This window comes from Falco biarmicus, chromosome 1 (genome assembly GCF_023638135.1).
Source record: "Falco biarmicus isolate bFalBia1 chromosome 1, bFalBia1.pri, whole genome shotgun sequence".
Lineage (NCBI taxonomy): Eukaryota > Metazoa > Chordata > Aves > Falconiformes > Falconidae > Falco > Falco biarmicus.
The window spans coordinates 33,023,713-33,041,867 of NC_079288.1; the positions used below are offsets into that span (position 1 = coordinate 33,023,713).

Sequence of the window (18,155 nt, forward strand, 5' to 3'; positions counted from 1 at the left end):
CTGGAGGATTTGAGCCAGGGACAAACCCTGGTCTTGGACATAGTGTTATGACTGTTAAAGGCAGTGATGCCTGGGGGAAGCTGCTCTTTTAGACATCAGCCCTGGTTTCCATCTGCAGATGGGCACTACAAATGGTTTGTGTGTGGATGAGATGCTTTTCTGTTAGTGGTGGCGGGTAAACACACAAGTCTTAGATTCAGGAGAAGAACCTGCTCCTCAGCACCTCGGCCACCACAGCTGGAGTCAGACGTGTCGGAGCTTTGTCCGTTTGTCACCGTCCGTAAGTCGTGTGAGACTATTTCCTCGCTGGGTTGGGTTTTCGGCAGCAGATGCCTTGGAATTACTGTTTAAGGCTGAGCTGCAGTGTGCCGTGCGGCAGGGGCTCACCTGAGGCCAGGGTGGTTATAACGCAGCACATCTAGAATGACCCAGGCTTAGTGCTAAGAAATATTTATTTAAAAAAATGAGGACACAGTAGATTATGCCAGTCACAGCAAATGATCATTAATCACATTTGTTCTTGAACAATAAATTATGACGTGGAGCATTGTGCCCTTTTGGAAGAGGTTGCTGTGGACGTATGCGCTGGGGAAGATGCAGGCACAGGTATTTTCTAGCTCCTGATGTTCACAACAGCAATTTTCAAGCAAGAAGGTGCCGTGCTGAGGTGGCTCCAGCATCCTGCCCCCTCTGGGCTTTTAGTACAAGGAGCAGTGTGGGAGAGAGGAGCCCGCGAGCACCTGGATACAGTACTGGGAACTGAGACTGGGAAATGCTCTTAATGCACAGGAACAGACAAAACATGAGATATAAATATTACCACGTGGTCACAGAGGTGGAAGTAGACTAAATACTAAGTTCCGACATCCAGTTTGCTTTTGATCTCTTCAGATGTTTCATCACATTTTTTGCAACATATGTTACCAAGTCTAAAGCAGGGTATGAAAATGTAAAAAAACTACATTAGAATCAATATTACTTGGTTAATTAGGTAAGAAAGACTACTCTGACTTGGTATGGTACAGTTACAATATTTGGTCTCTGAATTTTTTTTAAAAAAACATGAGTTTCACAGTATCAAAAGTGCTTATTTAAAAGAAATGTAGTGTAACAACAGTGATTAACATTGTTGCATTTTTGATTATGAATAATTTAGTGGATGTAAAACAGGTTACTGCAGCATTTCAAAAAATTGAACAGTGCTCAGCTTACATAATTTCTTTTATCTTCATAACAATAAATATAAATAAATTTACAAATAGTAATACTGCCTAGCACAAGAATAGACAGAAGCACAATACACAAGACTATAAACAAATCTAATATTTTTTTTAAAAAAACCTAAAGATCGGCATAATTCCTAAAATCTTCTAGCCAGCAATCAGTTTAATAATTCAGTAGTACCACTTCCTTCATGGGGTAAGGACTTTGTTTTTTAAACCTAGATAGAACAGTTGTCTGCTATGGGTTTGATATTTTCACTTTTAGTATTTTTCCTCCTTTTTTCCTACCTCATAACAATAAATTAACAAGGGTTACGTTGGAAAACTGTTAGTGGTGCAAGTGTCTCTAGAAACTGTGTGTGGTCTTTGTTCAATGGCAATAGTTATTTGGTAATTTAAGAAAAAAGGATATACATGGTACATGATCAACCATTTTGGACTCCAACTTGGTGCTGACCAGCCTATTGATTTGCGTTGCCTTCTGTGTAGGTGTCCAGATCACAGTGTTGATTAAATGGACTATTTTTTAGCTTAGTTACATTCTAGGAAAGTTCTTGCTGACTGATACCTTCCAGGTCCTTCTTGAGAGCTCACGAGTCCTGCAACACAAATGTCCGTGCCCCTTCCTCGGTCTTGCCACAGGTGAAAGTGATTCTGCTGGTAACAGTTAGATTTCTTTTGGCATCACATGCTGTGTCCCAGTAGAGCCAACACGTTCCAAGCATCTGCAGGAGGAGCTCTGGTATTGCTTTCAGGTTGGATTTTAATGGCTGGGAGAAACTGGCCCCTGAGTCAGAGGTCCATGGAACGGTGCAAAACTCAGAGCAGAGCGATGGGTTTGTTGCCCTGGGAGTTCATGTACTGAGCTGCCGCTACGTTGTCCAGTGTCGTGTAGGTGGTATAAAGGCCGGTGACCTGCAAGTCTGAGAAGGAGTGATCACTGCCACTGGAGACAGGGGTGAGGCCGGGGGTGCCCAGGTCACAGTCTGAGAGGTGGAGCGGAGAGTTGCTGAAGGCACCCAGGGTATCAAGGCTGAAGCTGTCGTCTTTCATTTCCTCCCATAAATTACCTTTAAAAGATTAAATTCTGGTCACAGCAACACATCCAACCCACCCGGGCACCGTCTGTAGGGGTCAGTCAGTAACTAAAGGGCTTTACCCACTGCTTAGGACAAGCGCTGCTTGCAGGTGGTACCATTTCTAGTGCAAAGGCAGTCAGTGTGTCCGCTCCCCCGAATCCTCTGGTCCCAGCAGGACTCCAGACCTTTTCAGGCAGCATCTACCTACCATGTGTTAACCAGAAACCCAGGGGCCACGCTTGGCATTGCTGTAAGCCGGGGAAGTTTTCCTTTCACAGAAGGGGAAAACTAAAGCACGAGTAGAGCTGTGGTTTCCCACGGCAGAGGGATGTGGTGTCCCAAATCCAGCTAGCTAGACTTCCCTTACATCTTACATTTACTGCAGTGCCTGTGCTTGAGCCACGAAGGCAGTTTGCTCTCCCATCTAGCACGGGGCAGGCCAGGGAAGTCACGCTGCAGAGGCCAGCACCCAGTACAAGTTTTTAGCTCGGTTACAGCCCAGAGCATCGTGCTGAAGACCCTGGTTATATATTCAGTGACTACGTAACCACATAAATCAAGCCCTCCCCTACCCGAGCTTCCTTCTCCCATACCTTGCAATGCAAAATCCATAATGCTTGGGTCAAGGGCATCCACCTCTGTGTTCATGTCTGTTGTCATGTTCAGGAAGTCCGGAGGCGCGCGTCCCATGGGATGGTGGGGAAGAGGGCTGTGGCTCATGTCAGGCAGAGTGTGGAGAGGAGGTGTTTGTGCAGGTGCTGGTGAGTCTGGGGCGATGCGAGCCTGGGTCTGAATCTGGTGATGCAGGGGGATGGACTGCAGCGAGAGCGTCATGATCGGCTGAGGCTGCAGCTGGGAGATGGAGATTCGGCCTTGGGCTGCTGCCATGTGGTTCAGGGTGGAGATCTCCGACTCTGCCTGTTTGCTGGGCCGCCTGCAGTTCTCAGGTCTGTCAGTGATCAGCTTGTCTAGCTCCTCTGCACAAGTGATACCCATTCCCAAGGAAGAAAAGAGACAGTTTAACCCATTTGTTCAAGCAGGGCCTGGCCAAAGCATTTCACAAGTGAGCACAGCCACACACTTTTGCAATAAAACTGAACAGGTAGTGTCTGTCACTGTGACGAGATGCAGCGCAGAAGGCAGGTTTTGACTGTGCAGAGAGCAAGGAAATGCCACCTACTTCCCTACCCTTAGCTTGTACCCTTCTCGACTCCCTTAGAGCTAAAGAAACAATTGCATGAGACTTCACAGAGCAATTAAGTCACTGCTGATGGCAGCTGACCCACAGATGCAGGACTAAGCATCCTCAGTAGGTCTCCTGCTCATAGGGATACTCTGACTTCTGCTTGTATCTCAAATAAGATGCGCACAAGAGACTGCTGACAGTTGCAACTGCACTTTTGTTTTTAAGCAAAGGAGAACGTAATTTGTTGTTGATTGTATGTTACAGACTTTGCAGCTAAAAAGTCTACTTGGTTTTTCCAGTATTAAGCTCCTGAAAAAAACCCATGTGTCTTCATAAATAGGAATGACAAAGCCTTAGTAAAGGGAGAGTTTTGCAGAAAAACAGGCAAAAAATTGCTAAAATGTGACTCTATGAATACTAACACCAGAGGCAGCATAACTCCTCAGAAGGGCTCAGATATGCTAGATAGGTTATCATGGGAGAAAAAAACCCAAACATGTTGAAGCTGGGGACCGATTTGCACTAAGGGTCTCCAAAACCAGCTGTCAGCTCAGTGACCTCCTCCTGCTGCCGTGTATCACCCTGTCACACAACCTCGGAGCCAGCAGCAATGACCTCATTCAGTGCAGAGCATGGGGTATTTCAGCCGAGCAGCTCAGAGGAGGCAGCTGTTGCAAGGCGCGAGAGCTGTGCACCGGCCAGCTCTGTTCCAACATATACCTTATTTCTTAAGATTCATGCATTCCTGGTCAAAAAGCCTTTCCCCCCGCCTTGCTTCTCACACGCATAGCAAAAGTGTAACATAAGCCCTACCTGGGTTAGCCATGCTCCTGTGAATAGCAGCTAAATCCTTCCGCTTCCACTTCTGCATCTCCTCTTCCATCTTGTCAATCTTGGCAGGATTGAGAGCCCACAGGCACCCTTTGCGAGAAGTGCCACTCATCTTGTTCTCCACCTTCTCAAAACACTTATTCAGAGACAGGTTGTGGCGCACAGAGTTCTTCCAGCCATCAGGAGCTGTCTGAAAGATGCAGGAGGATGTCAGTGAAATAAGCCATGAACAAAGTATTTGTGATGTTCTACTTCCACCCTTCAGGTGTGTGCCTACCTTGAAGTAGGGGAAGTGCTCCTTCATGAAGCTGTAGATCTCACTCACTGGGAGACTGCCTGTTCTGCTGTTCTTCAGCGCCATTGCAATCAAACAACTACAGGACAGAGAAATACAGGAAATAACAGATTGCATATACTTAGCCATCATGCCTTGTTCTGCTCTAGCAACCTCTGACCCACCTCTTAACATACAAACAGCTGGCTGATCATGGGATTAATGTTCTCAGGTGCTCAGAAGTCACCCTTGTGATCCTGCAGATTTTACTCCTCTGTGCTATTACTCTACCTTTATGCTGCTGTCCAGGAACCAGTTTGCTTGTTCATTCCTGCTACCCCTCAGAAACAGCTTCCACAGAACTCCTGGACTGATGATGGGATTTTTGTTCTCTTTGAAAGGATCACACACTCTCGTGCTACCACACCTACGGTGTTGCAGTCATCCCAACACAGGCTGTAGGCAACACGTTCTTCTGGTCTCTACTCACCTATAGGAATAGATCGGCTTGGGGTAATGCTTTGGATGCAGTTCTTGGGCAGAGTGAGGAGCCAGGCGTGGCTGAGAATAGGGTGGCTGAGTCCCATAGGGTGTGTTGTAAATTGCTGCCGGGTTACACTGTATGCAGATGGAAAAGAAGGAAAATGTTGGATGCAGAATTTCCATGGGTATGTAGGTTTAGGGATATTTTACTGTTTTCCTTTTAAAAGAGTTCTAGATGTGATCTTAGCAGGTACTTCAAGACACAGACAACAAGCAAGTAACAGTACCTGTTGTGTGTTCTGTGCTAGGGCAAACACTTGCTGTGAATGAGGAGGAGGAAAGAGTTGTTGCTGTGTTTGTAAACTGGGGGACGGCTGCCCACCCACAGCATACTGGCTCATCTGCTGAGATAAAGACAACAGATGTGTCAGCCTTGAAATTACCAACATCTTTTCCTAAGAAGTGTTGCAATAATAAGCCATCAAGGCCTGCTCTTACATTTGCTCCGTGTGTTGAAATAGAATTCAGACCCAGGATTCCCTGTGGCAGGCTGGCCTGGACATGAATCATCGCTCCAGGTGCTCCTGTCGAGCGCATATTGCTTGCCACAGGACCTATTTCGGAGAAAGCAAAGGCAATGAATGTTTGCATGAAAGCACACTTCAGAAGAGAGAGCTGGCATTTATTTTTAATAGATGCAGTTGAACACAGCTAAGCTCTGGAGTGGATAATCACACCTCTCCGTGGCTTTCCATCCCAAAAGAACCAAGAGTATTTCACAAACTGCAAAGATGACATCAGCTGCTTCTAAAACTTGTTATGTAGGGAATGAAAGATGTCAGCTGTTTAACAGTCCACAGTGGTGTTACAGACACAGTATCTTACAAAAGAAAAAAAAAAAGAAAGAAAACATATTCAGCACTATCTGTACTCCAGAAAGATTTCTGCTCTAAAGCAAGCAAGATGATATGCTGAGCTCGCTCAGCAGAATGCCTTAGGGAACACGTGTGTTTACTTAAAGGATGTTCACACAAAGGAAAGGCGTTCAACGAACATATGCTGTAAGTCTGTATGAAGCAAACAGCTATGGGGTAAATAAGGTACTCTTACTTTTATCAATGTTGAAACAAACAAGAAAGACTAATTACCTAATTTCAAAGCTGTTGAAAACCTCTGAAGTGCAAGTCTTAAATACCTTGGCCCAAGTTCATGCAACAAGGCACGAGCAACTACACTGAGCAGAAATGCCAATCGGCTCCTAAGATCTCTGTTGTCGCTGCTAGGGCTCTCTGCCTCTTGAAATGAAGGAAATGTATCAGTAATGTCCTTATCAGAAGACAACAGGCTCCAGGTCTTCTGACAGGAAGCAAAATGTAATGCACTTAAAAAGAATCTACTATTAGGAAAGCTAGCCTGCGGGAGAGGGGGGGTGGGGGTGGGGAAGAAAGGAGGCATAATGTTGTGCTGCCGCTTAAAGAGCTGTTATTTAACATCCTGACAGTTTACCTGTCTGTTGTAGCATTGCATTCTGGGCACCAAGGCTAAAATCCATTCTTCCACTGGCCATCTGTTGTAACCGAGGCACATCAACAGATGTCAGCCACGACAAGGACTGTAAGTCACTGGGGAGGTCATCTTCACTCAGCTGGGAGGGGTCAGAAGCTAAGAGTCTGCAAAATAGCATGAAAGGTTAGCAGAGAGCGGAGATGCTGCTACACTGTCCCCAGTAAGGGGAGATGACTGGGATGCCAAAGCTCACGTAGATCAGCGGGGAAAATGCACCAGGCTGGGATTCCGTTTGCAGAATTCAGATGCGACCTTTGGTTTCACAGCTGGCCGGTTGCTGTTGCCCTTTACCTAACCACATGTTCCTTCCTACAGTTTGAAACATTTTGGTTAAGAAAACTTATTGTGCAGTATTTGTAGGGGAAGAAGGCATGAGAACCCAGAAGAGAAACTGCCTAGGAAAAAACGCAAAGCTGATACATTATTTTCACATGTGTCAGAAACATGCGCGTGTTTGGCCTTGATGTAGAAGAAACCCATCAGGACTTTTAACCTGATTCTAACCTCATTTAAGCTGAATTTAACCTAATTTTGCATTAACCTTGAAATTCAGTGACCAGCCAGCCTCAGAAGGAGTTTCTGTGCCTAGCTGTTCAAGGACCCATGTATGCTGCTGGATTGAGCACCTGCGGAGAGGGTTTTTCCCAGCCACTGTGTCCTGTCGGTGGGGACAGATCAGTGGCGAGCTGCTGCATGAGCAAAACTTTACAGAATGACCTGGTGATCTCTTCCATTCAGATACATGAAGTTATTGATACTTAACAAGGAACCATGAAGCATACAAAACAATTTTTTGGGTGGTTTTTGACATACGAAAGGATCAGAATGAAAACCTAGTGACTGAATGCACAAGAACACCCAGCCTGCCTTCAGCAACAAACCCGAGGTGTAACGATGACAGGCTGCTTTTGGTTTAAAGCTCCATTTTTGACACATGCTTCATCCCACCTGTTTTGTTTTGCTTCTGATAAAGTGCGTGGTACAAAACTGAAATATTGGCATATATTTACAGTACTCAAAAATCCCTGTGTGGTCAAAACTCCCGTTAAAGTCAGTAAAAGAGCTATTGCAAATGAAGGGTTTAACTGCTTTTGCTTATGTTAAACAGTATTACAGAAGTCATGGGTATCTTGAGGAGTAAACAATAATGAGAACACATCAGGAAGTTATTGTTAGATACCTGGGGTAAACCCAAAGGGATTCAGATCTAGGAAAACATATTTCTCTTTCAGAAGAACACAGTTTAGTTGGATGTAGTTGATTTTGCTCTCAAAACAAAGGCTTTAAAGAGCTCTCTTATAGATGTCTTAAAGCCAGCTGCGTGGTACTAACGTACGTTTGTTGCCAAATGACAACGCAGAAGCCTTAAATAAATCTGGTCTCTTGCTGAAGCATCTTTTATGTTTAACACGATTCTAAATCAGCTTAAAAGAACAAGGCAGAACTCTAGGGCCTGGCTGCCTAGGAGCTTTCAGCTCTTCTATTCATGATTACCAGAAACCCGTATCAAAGTTCCCTAAACTATTTTGTGGGAGATCGTTAAAGCAGAATGTAATTTATTTGTTTGTAAAAAGATTTTGAAAAGAAGAAAAGGAAGCAAAAAACCCCTACTCATGACCAGAAGCCAAAAGCTCAAATCCTGGCCAAAAAAACATCTTCAAATCTCTCCCCCAGCCTACCCTGTTTTCTTTCTCCTACTGTAGTTATAGTGCAATAATTAGCATTGCCATGGTTACCGCTGTTCAGTTATTTTGTGAGGCCTGGGACTTAAATACATAAAAAGACTATCAGGTGACGGCTCTCCCGGCCTGCAGATTGGCTGGATTGGAAGTAAACAAGGGCATTAAATGATTTGAAAACTGGGCAGGCTCATGTCGTTTGCAACAGTTGGGCCCATTCATGGGAAGCCGATAACCCATTGTGCCGCCAACGACTGCTGCCCGGTGGCACGTGGCCCCGATTGTTTTTGGGATTCTTGCTTAATTGTTTTTCCCCCCCTCCTCCTTTTTACAAACTTCACATTAATCTGGCTGAATGACAGCCGACACACAACACACATCCACATGCCATCTGGCACCCCAGGTCCCTGCCAGTCCTTCCAGACAAGTCAGCTCCTTCAACAAATAACGGGGTCAGATGGGCGGTGAGGGTCAGCACCCACTGCACACGCCTCCTGTCAGGCAATGAATCCGCCACATGCCCTCGCCGCTGCTCCGCGTGGGACGAGCATCTCCGCACTGGAGGACCGCGGCAGTCGTGGTGGTGCTCAGCAGACTTCCCAGCTTTAGCTTTTTGGGGAAACCAAGGTCTCTGCTTCGCACTCACTCTAGATGCATGCATCCTGGTGCTCCTCCTAGGTGTGGGGATGCCTGGCGATGCCCTGGGCACACTCAGATGCCGTCAGAAGCTTGCACTACAACTCTGCTCCTTGCCAGTTAGCATCAGGCAGCGTACCCCTCTCCGCAGCCTCGTGATGTGGTCCCTCTCACACAAATGCTGCAGATCCAAATGGGGGCACGGAAGGTGACTGAACTCTTAAGTTGGTCTAAGAGTCATTAGGCTCTATTTTAAACAGGTACAAAGATGCAATAATACATAATAACTAGACCAGTGTGGGGGCCAGCTCTGTTTCCAAGGCAAAGATGCTTCCTTCCCTTCCCCATCCTAGCATGGCATGGCTGTTTGAATTTCAGTTTACAGCTCTTTTAAAATCCCCTCTGGCTGTTCCCTTACACATTTTTTTAAATGGATTTGTTAGTTGTCAGAATAACTGCTTTCATTAATAATGGGGGAAAAAAGTATATTTCATCAGAATACAGTATTTCACATTTAAGAATTATTCTGCAGGTTGCCTTTAAAACTAATGTTGAAATTTCATGTGTCTTAAAAAAGGTGAAACTGCTTAAAGTATGCCCATCGCTGTCTGACTGAGGTGTTTGAAATGCCCAGATGTCTTCTGCAGCATAAAACCAGCTTATCTCACAATACACAGGCTCAATGTGTGTCCTGCTTTTAGTGAAAAAATGCTAATCTAACTGCCTCTGAAAAGAGAGCTATGCGCACAGTAATACCTAATGTTTTAATCTCATAGAGTTCAATCTTTCTGACCTGAAAAATTGCCTGTGCCAAGACAACTACAAATATATAAGTACATATTGTAATGTTATGTGTACTTTGATTCTGTTCCCCTCCACCACCCTTTTGGCCTCACGTTTGAGGGTAAACTTCAGGAGTCAGAGATCCTGTCTTTAGATGGGTGTTCACAGCCCCTGGCACAATGGGGCACTGTAGTAAAAGCAGCCATTTCCTTTCAATGCATGTAAATGAGATAAATAGTGGTATGCTGTAATTAATGCACACTACTGAAACTGTCCCCAGCTGCACATTCCCCAGGGCTGTCTGGTATATACGCTGAACTACTAAACCCCTATGAAGAAAAGGTTACAGTCACACCAACCAAATGCGTTGCAAACATGGTATCATTTTTTAAAGGTGTGGTGAAATTATGGAACTCTGGTCTTACCCCTCTCCTTCTAAATCTCTGCAGGAAAACACCCTTCTGTTTCCATGTGTTTCTATCCTAGAAAGGCACCTGCCTTAGCAAGAATCCACATCATGTTGAGGATTTAAGTCCCAGCTCTCCTTTAGGTATCAGAGGATGCTGGCCTCCTGTGGAAAATGCCCTGAGAGCTATGATAAGTATGATACAGAAATGCTCAGTGGTAGCGTTAGTCTTTGCTATCTGATCTATCATGCACTGCCCAAAACACCTATCTCATCAGGGCAATAGATTTTTGCCACCAGCCCACCTGCACAAAGATTACTTTTCCAGATTCAGAAAAAATGCTCCTTGGAATGAAATTCTTTTCCAGATCTCCTGATACTGAGCTCCAGACCTTCCTGCAGCCACTGGAGGAGAAACTGGACTCCAATGCAGGTTGCGCATCTGACAAAGCTCACCAGAGCTTGTCAGCAGTGTAAAATCATCAGTCAGATGGACCTAAAGAGAGCTCTGTTTTTTTCCCCCCCATCAAGTACATCCTGCTGGCACGACAGCTAGCTAGACGGAATTAAATTCATTCTTGGCATAACCTTGTGGGAATCTGCAACGAACATTAGAGTTGAATTTGAATCTATATTCACAGATCAAACTTTACCATCTTTCCTCACACTGAGCTGTTCTAATGAGCTGGATCTAAGGCAGTGCAGAAACCGCTGTCAAGGTGAACTATCCACTTCTACATTGGCAAATGCTGTGGTATGGTAAACTTGTCTGGAGACTACAGGGACCATCTCCTCAACGGCATCATAGAATAGTCCTCCAGATAAGTCTGTTAAGATTAAAGGAGAGCTCACCAACGACAGGCATACCTGAAGATATTTTATCTGCAAATAGATTAGCCAATAACTGGGTGTTTCGGTTTAGGATACAGTGTGTAGAATTACAGATTTCTCTCCGTATTGCACCACTCACACTTCAGAGAACTCTGTTTGTTTTCTCTGGAGTCCATCCCTAAAAGACACAAAGCACCCAAACTGGTTGATGCTGTAGGGTGAATCTAATGCTACAGGTTCTCTCGAAGGGCTTAGCATGTGGTGGCAACTCATCATTGCCTCTGTCCAAAACACTGCGGTTGCGTTTGGCATATTAAACTGCAACCAGTTCTAAGACGTCTCTCACCCAAGGGACAGTTTTTATTATCATTGCCACCACTGACATCTGAGCTTTTTGCCTATGCTTAGGTAATACAACTGTTCAACAAGTAGGAGCAATCAGGGGTGGCAGATTCTTGGTTGTTTGCAATGGTTTATCTGGCATGAGTGACAATTGAACAGGAGGAGTGGTAAGAAAACCTCTTCTTGAAGTGGTGATGAGAAACTGTTTTCTTTTGTCTGAGGTTACGTGATGTCCTCAGAAAAAAATGCAGTGGTTTCTCATATGTAAAACAACACAAGGAAAATATTTATGTTTTGTGATTCTTTAGCTGTCTCCATGGTGAGAAGGATTCTCTGTTTTATTGAAGGAGTCAGCTTCACCACCTCCTATTGCTCCTCACTCCCTCTGCTCTGTTCCTTCCCTCTATACACTTCGCTTCCCATCTTCCACCCTTGCAGGTGCTTTTCCCTGCACTAGGTTCTGGTTTCCACAATCACAACCACTTGCCTCTCTCCTCCCTGTTTCTGCTCCTCTCCTGCTTCAGCCAGCAGCTCTCACTGCTGCTTTTGGTCTGCAATTCCTCTCTGCCTCTTGAAGGCAAACCACCCACCCGGTCCCAAGCCACCAGCCTGCCTTTCTCCTCCCTGCCTTCAAATTCTTCAAGTAATTTCTGGAAATAAGAACAGCAATTAGGCAGCTTTCCAGGTACAACCAGAGAGTCCCTCCTCAGCTACAGCTCAAGAAACTTTGGATTATAGGAACAAAAACCAGTGAGGAAAAAGCAAATAATATGATTACCCTGTCAGGTGTTGCTGTTCTCCTTTTCTTACACCATGGCTCAGAATGAAGATGATTCTCCAAAAACCTTCTGTAAAGGTACTTAGCACTAATAGAACAGGCTATAGATGTGCTCCTGGAGACTTTTATACATTTCAGCTCTGAGTTTCACAACCCTTCATTACATCATTTTGGTACGGGATGAAGGGAAACTGAATTACAAGTGACCTACATGATTTGCTTAAGCCTAAGAGGAAGTTAGCAGCGATGTCAGCACTCTACCCCCAGCCACTTGCTTCCTGCTGTGCTTTACCCACATAACCATCCCTAGGTGTGGATTTGCCAAACACAGCCAGTATCTGCCTCTGCAATCTGTTTTGTTCAAAAAATCAACCCACCAACCAAAACCAAAACCTGTGACTAATGTCAAAATAACTTCTCCTCAATACAAAAAATGTGTTGAGCTACCAGGCACTACAGGAATGTTTTATATTAATGCCAGGAGCATTGTCTACCTGGAAAGCTGTTTTTTCCCTTTAACATTGCTTCAGCTGCTGTTTGTTAGCACTGAACTGATCTACCTGCCTGGGATGTTGTGTAGTTATTTACTCCAGTGTAAAGGGATTATAAAATATACTACTCTTGGTTTTGCACTGTTGTAAGAACCTGTCTCAATTGCATTACTTGCTGCTGCAGTCATGCAGCAATTCTGCTTTCCACACGTAAGAGATTTTTAGAACAGGTGCTTTAAAAAGTAAGAGTGGTGTGCCATGAGCCACTGAGATCTCACAGGGATACTGAGAAAGTACAAACTCCTTTTCTGTTTCCTTGTTTTGAAGGGTGTGTGTGTGTGTGTGTGTCAAGCACCATTCATGAGGTAAGATACGAACTCCGTTCTGGTTTCTCTGGAGGCAGCCGAGCCTGGGAAGCCTGCAAGATATTGCCTGGGAACAAACCAGCCCTTCCCATCTCTGCCTGCAACTGCAAGACAATTTGAGGAGCAAGGGCCACAATTTTTTATTAATTCCGATTAGCACATTTCAGGAACTGCATAGGAAAGAGTTGAGCTAATCCACTTAAATCAATCCACAGTGGCCTGAGTTTGACTGATTCCTAGGAGGTTTCTCACATTTTTTTGAAAGAATGAAGCAACTACTGTGATGAAATTCCTCCGACACATTGAGTCATTATCTCACTCCCTGTCAGACACACATGGTGTCAAGGGAATGGACACTGACATTTTCTTCAGGAACAATTACGGTTTCGTTAGTTATGCATTTGTAACCTTTTGTCTGCAGAAATGTCCTTCATGCAAACTCCCAGACTCCATCCATCCCCAGTGGTGACAGCCAGGAGTTGTGAGATGTAGCTTGCTCTCCAGAAACCAAAGTGCAAAACCAGATATGAGAGTACCACTTAGGGAGCTAAAATGTACCGTGTATCATAAAGATAGAGACTTTCCACCTTTTTCACCACTATAATGCAGTCATGTCCAGAATGCATGGAATACAGCAGTTGCGTGTCTATGTGTCTCAATATGATTTTATGCTAACATAAAGCAATTATTACAGAAAAAAATTAATCAGACTATCTAATGAGCTAATGAATATAGACCCATTTTTTAAAGAACCAAAGGGACAATTAAAATGGGGTGGAGGAGGATATAGTCTACTAATATGTTGAACAATTAACGACTGAGTAACACCTTTTGATCAAAAAGATATCTATTTAAAACTTAATTCCTGATTAACATGTATAGGAAATTCATTGCAAGGTCTTCAAAATACTACATAAGGCTTCTGTCAACTGGAAAAGCATAGTAATATAAAGAAGCAGAAACATGGTCCTTACAGAAACTAATGAGCTGCAAAACATGAAGTTAATGTATCATGTTGATCAGGGTTAGCTTTACATCTTAAGTAATGTTATTTCTTCAAATAGAATTATAGATTTTAGTTATTTCTTTTAGAATATAGATGCCACATTGTTACCTAAACTGATTAGGTGCTTCCTTAAATTTGGATTCTCACATATGCCAAATAATCCACAGCAAGTTACTCCTTGTCTCCCTTATAATGGCCTGGGGTTTATGTCATGATCTATTATATAATATGTAACAAACCACACATAACTGTACCTAGTTTGGGAATGGGATAGTCCCTGAGAAAAATCAGCATGCTGGTACATCTGAAAACCAAGAATGTTGAATTAAGACAATATTGAGCCTTCTTTGGGAGAGAACTTAAAGGTCTATAAATGTTTTTGCAGTCTTAGCCCAGGCCCACCTTGGCCTTGCATTGCGCCCCTGGGGTTTCTGTTGCTCAAGCTCTGCATATTAAATCTCATTCTACACTTACATGTACATCACAGTAAATCTTTTACTTCTCTTGCACTGGCTCAAACTAGACGGCAAAAGGATAGATTGCAGGCTTCAGCTAAAAATATCGCTTGAAGATCACAGCATTCATGAGCTGAAGAACCTTTTTACTCTGAGACCAGCTCCAAGTCCACTGAAGACCATGGGAGCTCTCCGCTAATTTAGTAGCCTTTGCATTGGTTCCTATAATTTACATAGCTTTGTGCTGAAATTACCATAAGCAGGCCACTGCATAATAAACTTGTAGTCTGCCTATTGCTTTGATTTAAATGTCAAAATATTTACAGTAAAACATAATTTTAGATTATTAATTACAATTAACAAGAATAAAGCGTTAAAGGTTGAAAAATCCCAGTGTGTTACAACTCCCTACTTTTATTCACTGAAACCTAAAATCAAATCATTAGAAATATTTTTCTACTACAATTATGAAAATATTGAAGGTAAAAGTATTTTGTCTGGGAAGCTAAGACAGGCATCTGCTAATATGAAGTATTACTTTGTATTGGTAGCCAGGCAGTGGCAGCACCATAAAAAACACAGGCATCGGAGGAGATAGGATGGCCCTTAATCATTCCTGGACAGCATGGTGGTTTATATCCCACAGCCGCATTGGTGGAAGAGATATATTTCTAAAATCATTTTACTATGGCGCAAATAGTCCCTGGACTTTGCATAGCAGTCTTGTCCTTATCACTGCTTTATGTGCTACATAAAATGTACTATAGATGCTTCAGATCCACAGAATTCAAAGATCTGCTAAAAATCAGGGATTTTTTCCCCTCGTCCATTTAAAAAAAAAATAAAAATCCCATAGTTACACACTGTAAGCATAAGCTGCATGAAAACTTATCGGTATTTGCTGATTTGATCCCCTGCTTACACGCCCACACACTCCCCTCCCTTTTCAATGTTTCCTCCTGCACACTCACAGGAAAGCCTGGTCTCCTCCAAGTCCAACTGTCCCATTGAAAGATTCCAAGTGAGACAGAAGAGTATTCTCAGCGCAGCCCCGGCCTCCCACTCACTAATTGGAGGCCATTCCCCATTTTGTGGAGCCTTGATGCTCCCCCATGGAGAACTCGGGACTGTGGGTTCCAGTCTCGGACTGTGGTGACAGCAGGAGAGTAAACAGAGCTGATAGAATTTGACAGGTCTATTCTTTTCTTAAAATCATTCAGTCTAAAAGATTTTCTTTTACATAATCCAAAGTGTTTTCTCATGAAGTAGGACAAATACTGCTCTGCATTTATGGTGCAGTTCAGATTTTATGCATTTTTATCAGAATTTTCCACTATTAAATGAGGTCAAATAATTCATTTTAAAGCTGCATTAAAGAAATTGCAAGTGGGTTAAAAACTTTAGAGAACTGGGTTCTTTGAGTTCAAAATGTTTAGTAGGGAACTGAAAGTAGTTTTTAAAAGCAGCTGACTCCTGAATAAAAGAAGAATCTTTTACAATTCCTTTACTGGCAGTAAGATAAATCCTACCTTTCTCCCCCCAAAAGGAGTGGGGTTTTTTTCTGCAGCTATGAGTTAAAGAATAGTTCCCTCCATAAAAAGGGTCTTTGTTAAGGTGGTATGTTCTTCAGGGTACTGAAGATACAGGCTGAAATATAAGTACCCAGATGTCTCTCTCATACACACCCTTCATTAATTTATTTACAAATATTTACATAGCCAACAAAAAAAGCCTAGAGCAAACAGTGCTTCAGTAAACAGCAAAATAGAGCTCCACAAACCTTTTTCCACAGTGCCTTCAGAGAGTATAACAAATCACTTGTTGAGCTGCAAGAGGCTGCAGCGCAGTGTTTGCATTTTGAATAGAGAGAGGCTGATAGAAGAATACCTGCGGCAGACCATGTTTACCCATAGAAATGGGTGAGAACACCCTCAGGCTGGGAGGAAGGCGATCGTCTCTCACTCCTCATTTTAAAACACAAAAGTAATTATTTATTGATTTGTTTTTTACTGTGAGAACTGGATCGTGTTCTGCTATTCTGTATTTCTTGGAACTTTGCATCATGTGACAAGATGTAACCTAACTTAACCCAGTGCACTGTAATTCATGCAGAGCTATCCCGTGACTTCTAACAATTCTTTGAAACGATAAAGGGATGCGCAGTGGTACATAGGTAAATTATCAAAGGCTGTTGACAAACCCAGGTTTGTTCCCACTGCTATTAGAAGCCCTTTGACATGCCAGTGCTTTGGAGTACTACATAAGTACTCATTTTAATGAAAAGCTCTTCTAGTGTCTATTGCACTTGATTCAGTCTCTCCATGACTGCTTCATAACAATGCAAAATGTGACCTGAAAGGGAACTTTTAAATAATTGTTATTTAATAGGAACATCCTTCTCTGGCAACGCTTGTACAGTAGAGAGAGTTTACTGGAAGGTCAGCCCAAGGCTTTGAAGGTGCATTTATCAAACGCAGTTTAGTACCAAAATACTTTAAATGGGAATGCTTCTGGATAAGTAATGCATTGTAACTGTTCACCAGCTTGGAAATCTAATTTAGAGTGGAGAAATAATGCATCTAACTTTAACAAACAAACAAACTTGATTTCTATATGCTAAGGGTTGGGGTTTTTTTGTGAAGCAATGAGAAAACAACATCAGTTAGCAGGCTGTGACAGTGCAGCGCGTATTTTTGAAACGGATAAATGCCTCACCTGTACTCCTGTGAAGGGTGGTGATTTTGCCCTGAATTCCTAATGATTCCTGACATTATGGACGGGATATCACTTTCTATCATCTCCTTGGCAAAAGAGAAGAGAACAGAGAGCAGCAGTTCAGGCAGCAGTAGCTATCCAGCACTTCAGCAGCGGGCGGGAGGCACCGAAATCCCATCTGAAACCCAGGATTAGAGGGAAGTAAAGCCCGGTTTACATTACCTTTACCTCCAGCCGCGCTGGTTTTATTTGGGCGAGGCAATGCAGTGAAATATTTCAGGGGCCGCAAAAAACCCCAAACAACAAAACAACTAAAAAAAAAACCAAAACCCCCCAACAAACCAACCCACCCCAAACCCCAAAATCTCAGGCTCGGGATGGGAACCTTGCGCCTGATAGAGGGTGCATCCCCCGGCTGCGAGCACGGCGGGGGGTCAGGGGGCGGTGGGTGCCCGGAGGCTCCCAGCCCCCGGCAGCGCTCCCGTCCCGGGGCTGCCCGTAAGCTGCCCCCGGAGCCCCGCGGAGCGCCGGGGCGTTGGAGCGGCTGTGCGGCCGCGGCCCGGGGGAGCGGCGAGCCCGGGGAGCCGAGCCCCGCCGCCCGCCCAGCCTCCTCAGGCGCTGCCGGGCCCTTGGCGCCGGCCGCCCGGTAACGCAGGAGGATCCCGCCGCCCCGCACCCCGGCCTGCCCGCACCTCCCGGCTCCTTCCACAAACCTGGCGGCGCCGGGGGGCCCGGCCGGAGCTCCGCGGCTGCGGGGTCTCCCTCTGAGGGCCTGGGGGACGGGATGAGCGGGGGGCGGGGGGGGGATGGGGACGGACACGGGACCGGCGCTGGCCCTGAGGGGGGGACGGAGCCGGCGGCGGCGGCGGCTGGGAGCCGCGGCGAGTCGGCGGCGGGGCCGGGCTCCAGCCCGTTTTTAAATTTCCCTCTCAGGAGCTGTCCAGCCTGGAGCATGCGCGGCCGGGGGCCGCCCGCAGGGTCAGGGCCGGGGCAGGGCCGCGGAGCGCCGCGTTTCCCGGCAGCCGC

At 44.7% G+C, this 18,155-nt stretch overlaps 1 protein-coding gene across 1 annotated transcript; it reads right to left on the reverse strand.

Annotated features, from left to right (window-relative positions):
* Positions 1 to 455: 455 nt before the first annotated feature.
* Positions 456 to 17,283, reverse strand: FOXN4 (forkhead box N4). Its single transcript, XM_056326741.1, has 9 exons — positions 17,130 to 17,283; positions 6,583 to 6,746; positions 5,575 to 5,690; positions 5,364 to 5,477; positions 5,084 to 5,211; positions 4,597 to 4,693; positions 4,302 to 4,509; positions 2,896 to 3,279; positions 456 to 2,293 (listed from the first exon to the last, which is right to left on the reverse strand). The coding sequence occupies exons 1-9, from the start codon at positions 17,210 to 17,212 to the stop codon at positions 2,043 to 2,045; spliced, it is 1,545 nt and encodes a 514-aa protein (XP_056182716.1). The 5' UTR covers positions 17,213 to 17,283; the 3' UTR covers positions 456 to 2,042.
* Between the last annotated feature and the right edge of the window lie 872 nt (positions 17,284 to 18,155).

Bases quoted from the DNA above. Each gene is read 5' to 3' on its own strand.
- FOXN4 (XM_056326741.1), bottom strand. From the start codon at position 17,212: ATGATAGAAAGTGATATCCCGTCCATAATGTCAGGAATCATTAGGAAT. The intron at 6,747-17,129 runs GTGAGGCATTTA...GCTATTTTGCAG, and splicing joins CACCCTTCACAGGAGTACAG to ACTCTTAGCTTCTGACCCCT. The intron at 3,280-4,301 runs GTAGGGCTTATG...TCACTTGTGCAG, and splicing joins CAGGAGCATGGCTAACCCAG to AGGAGCTAGACAAGCTGATC.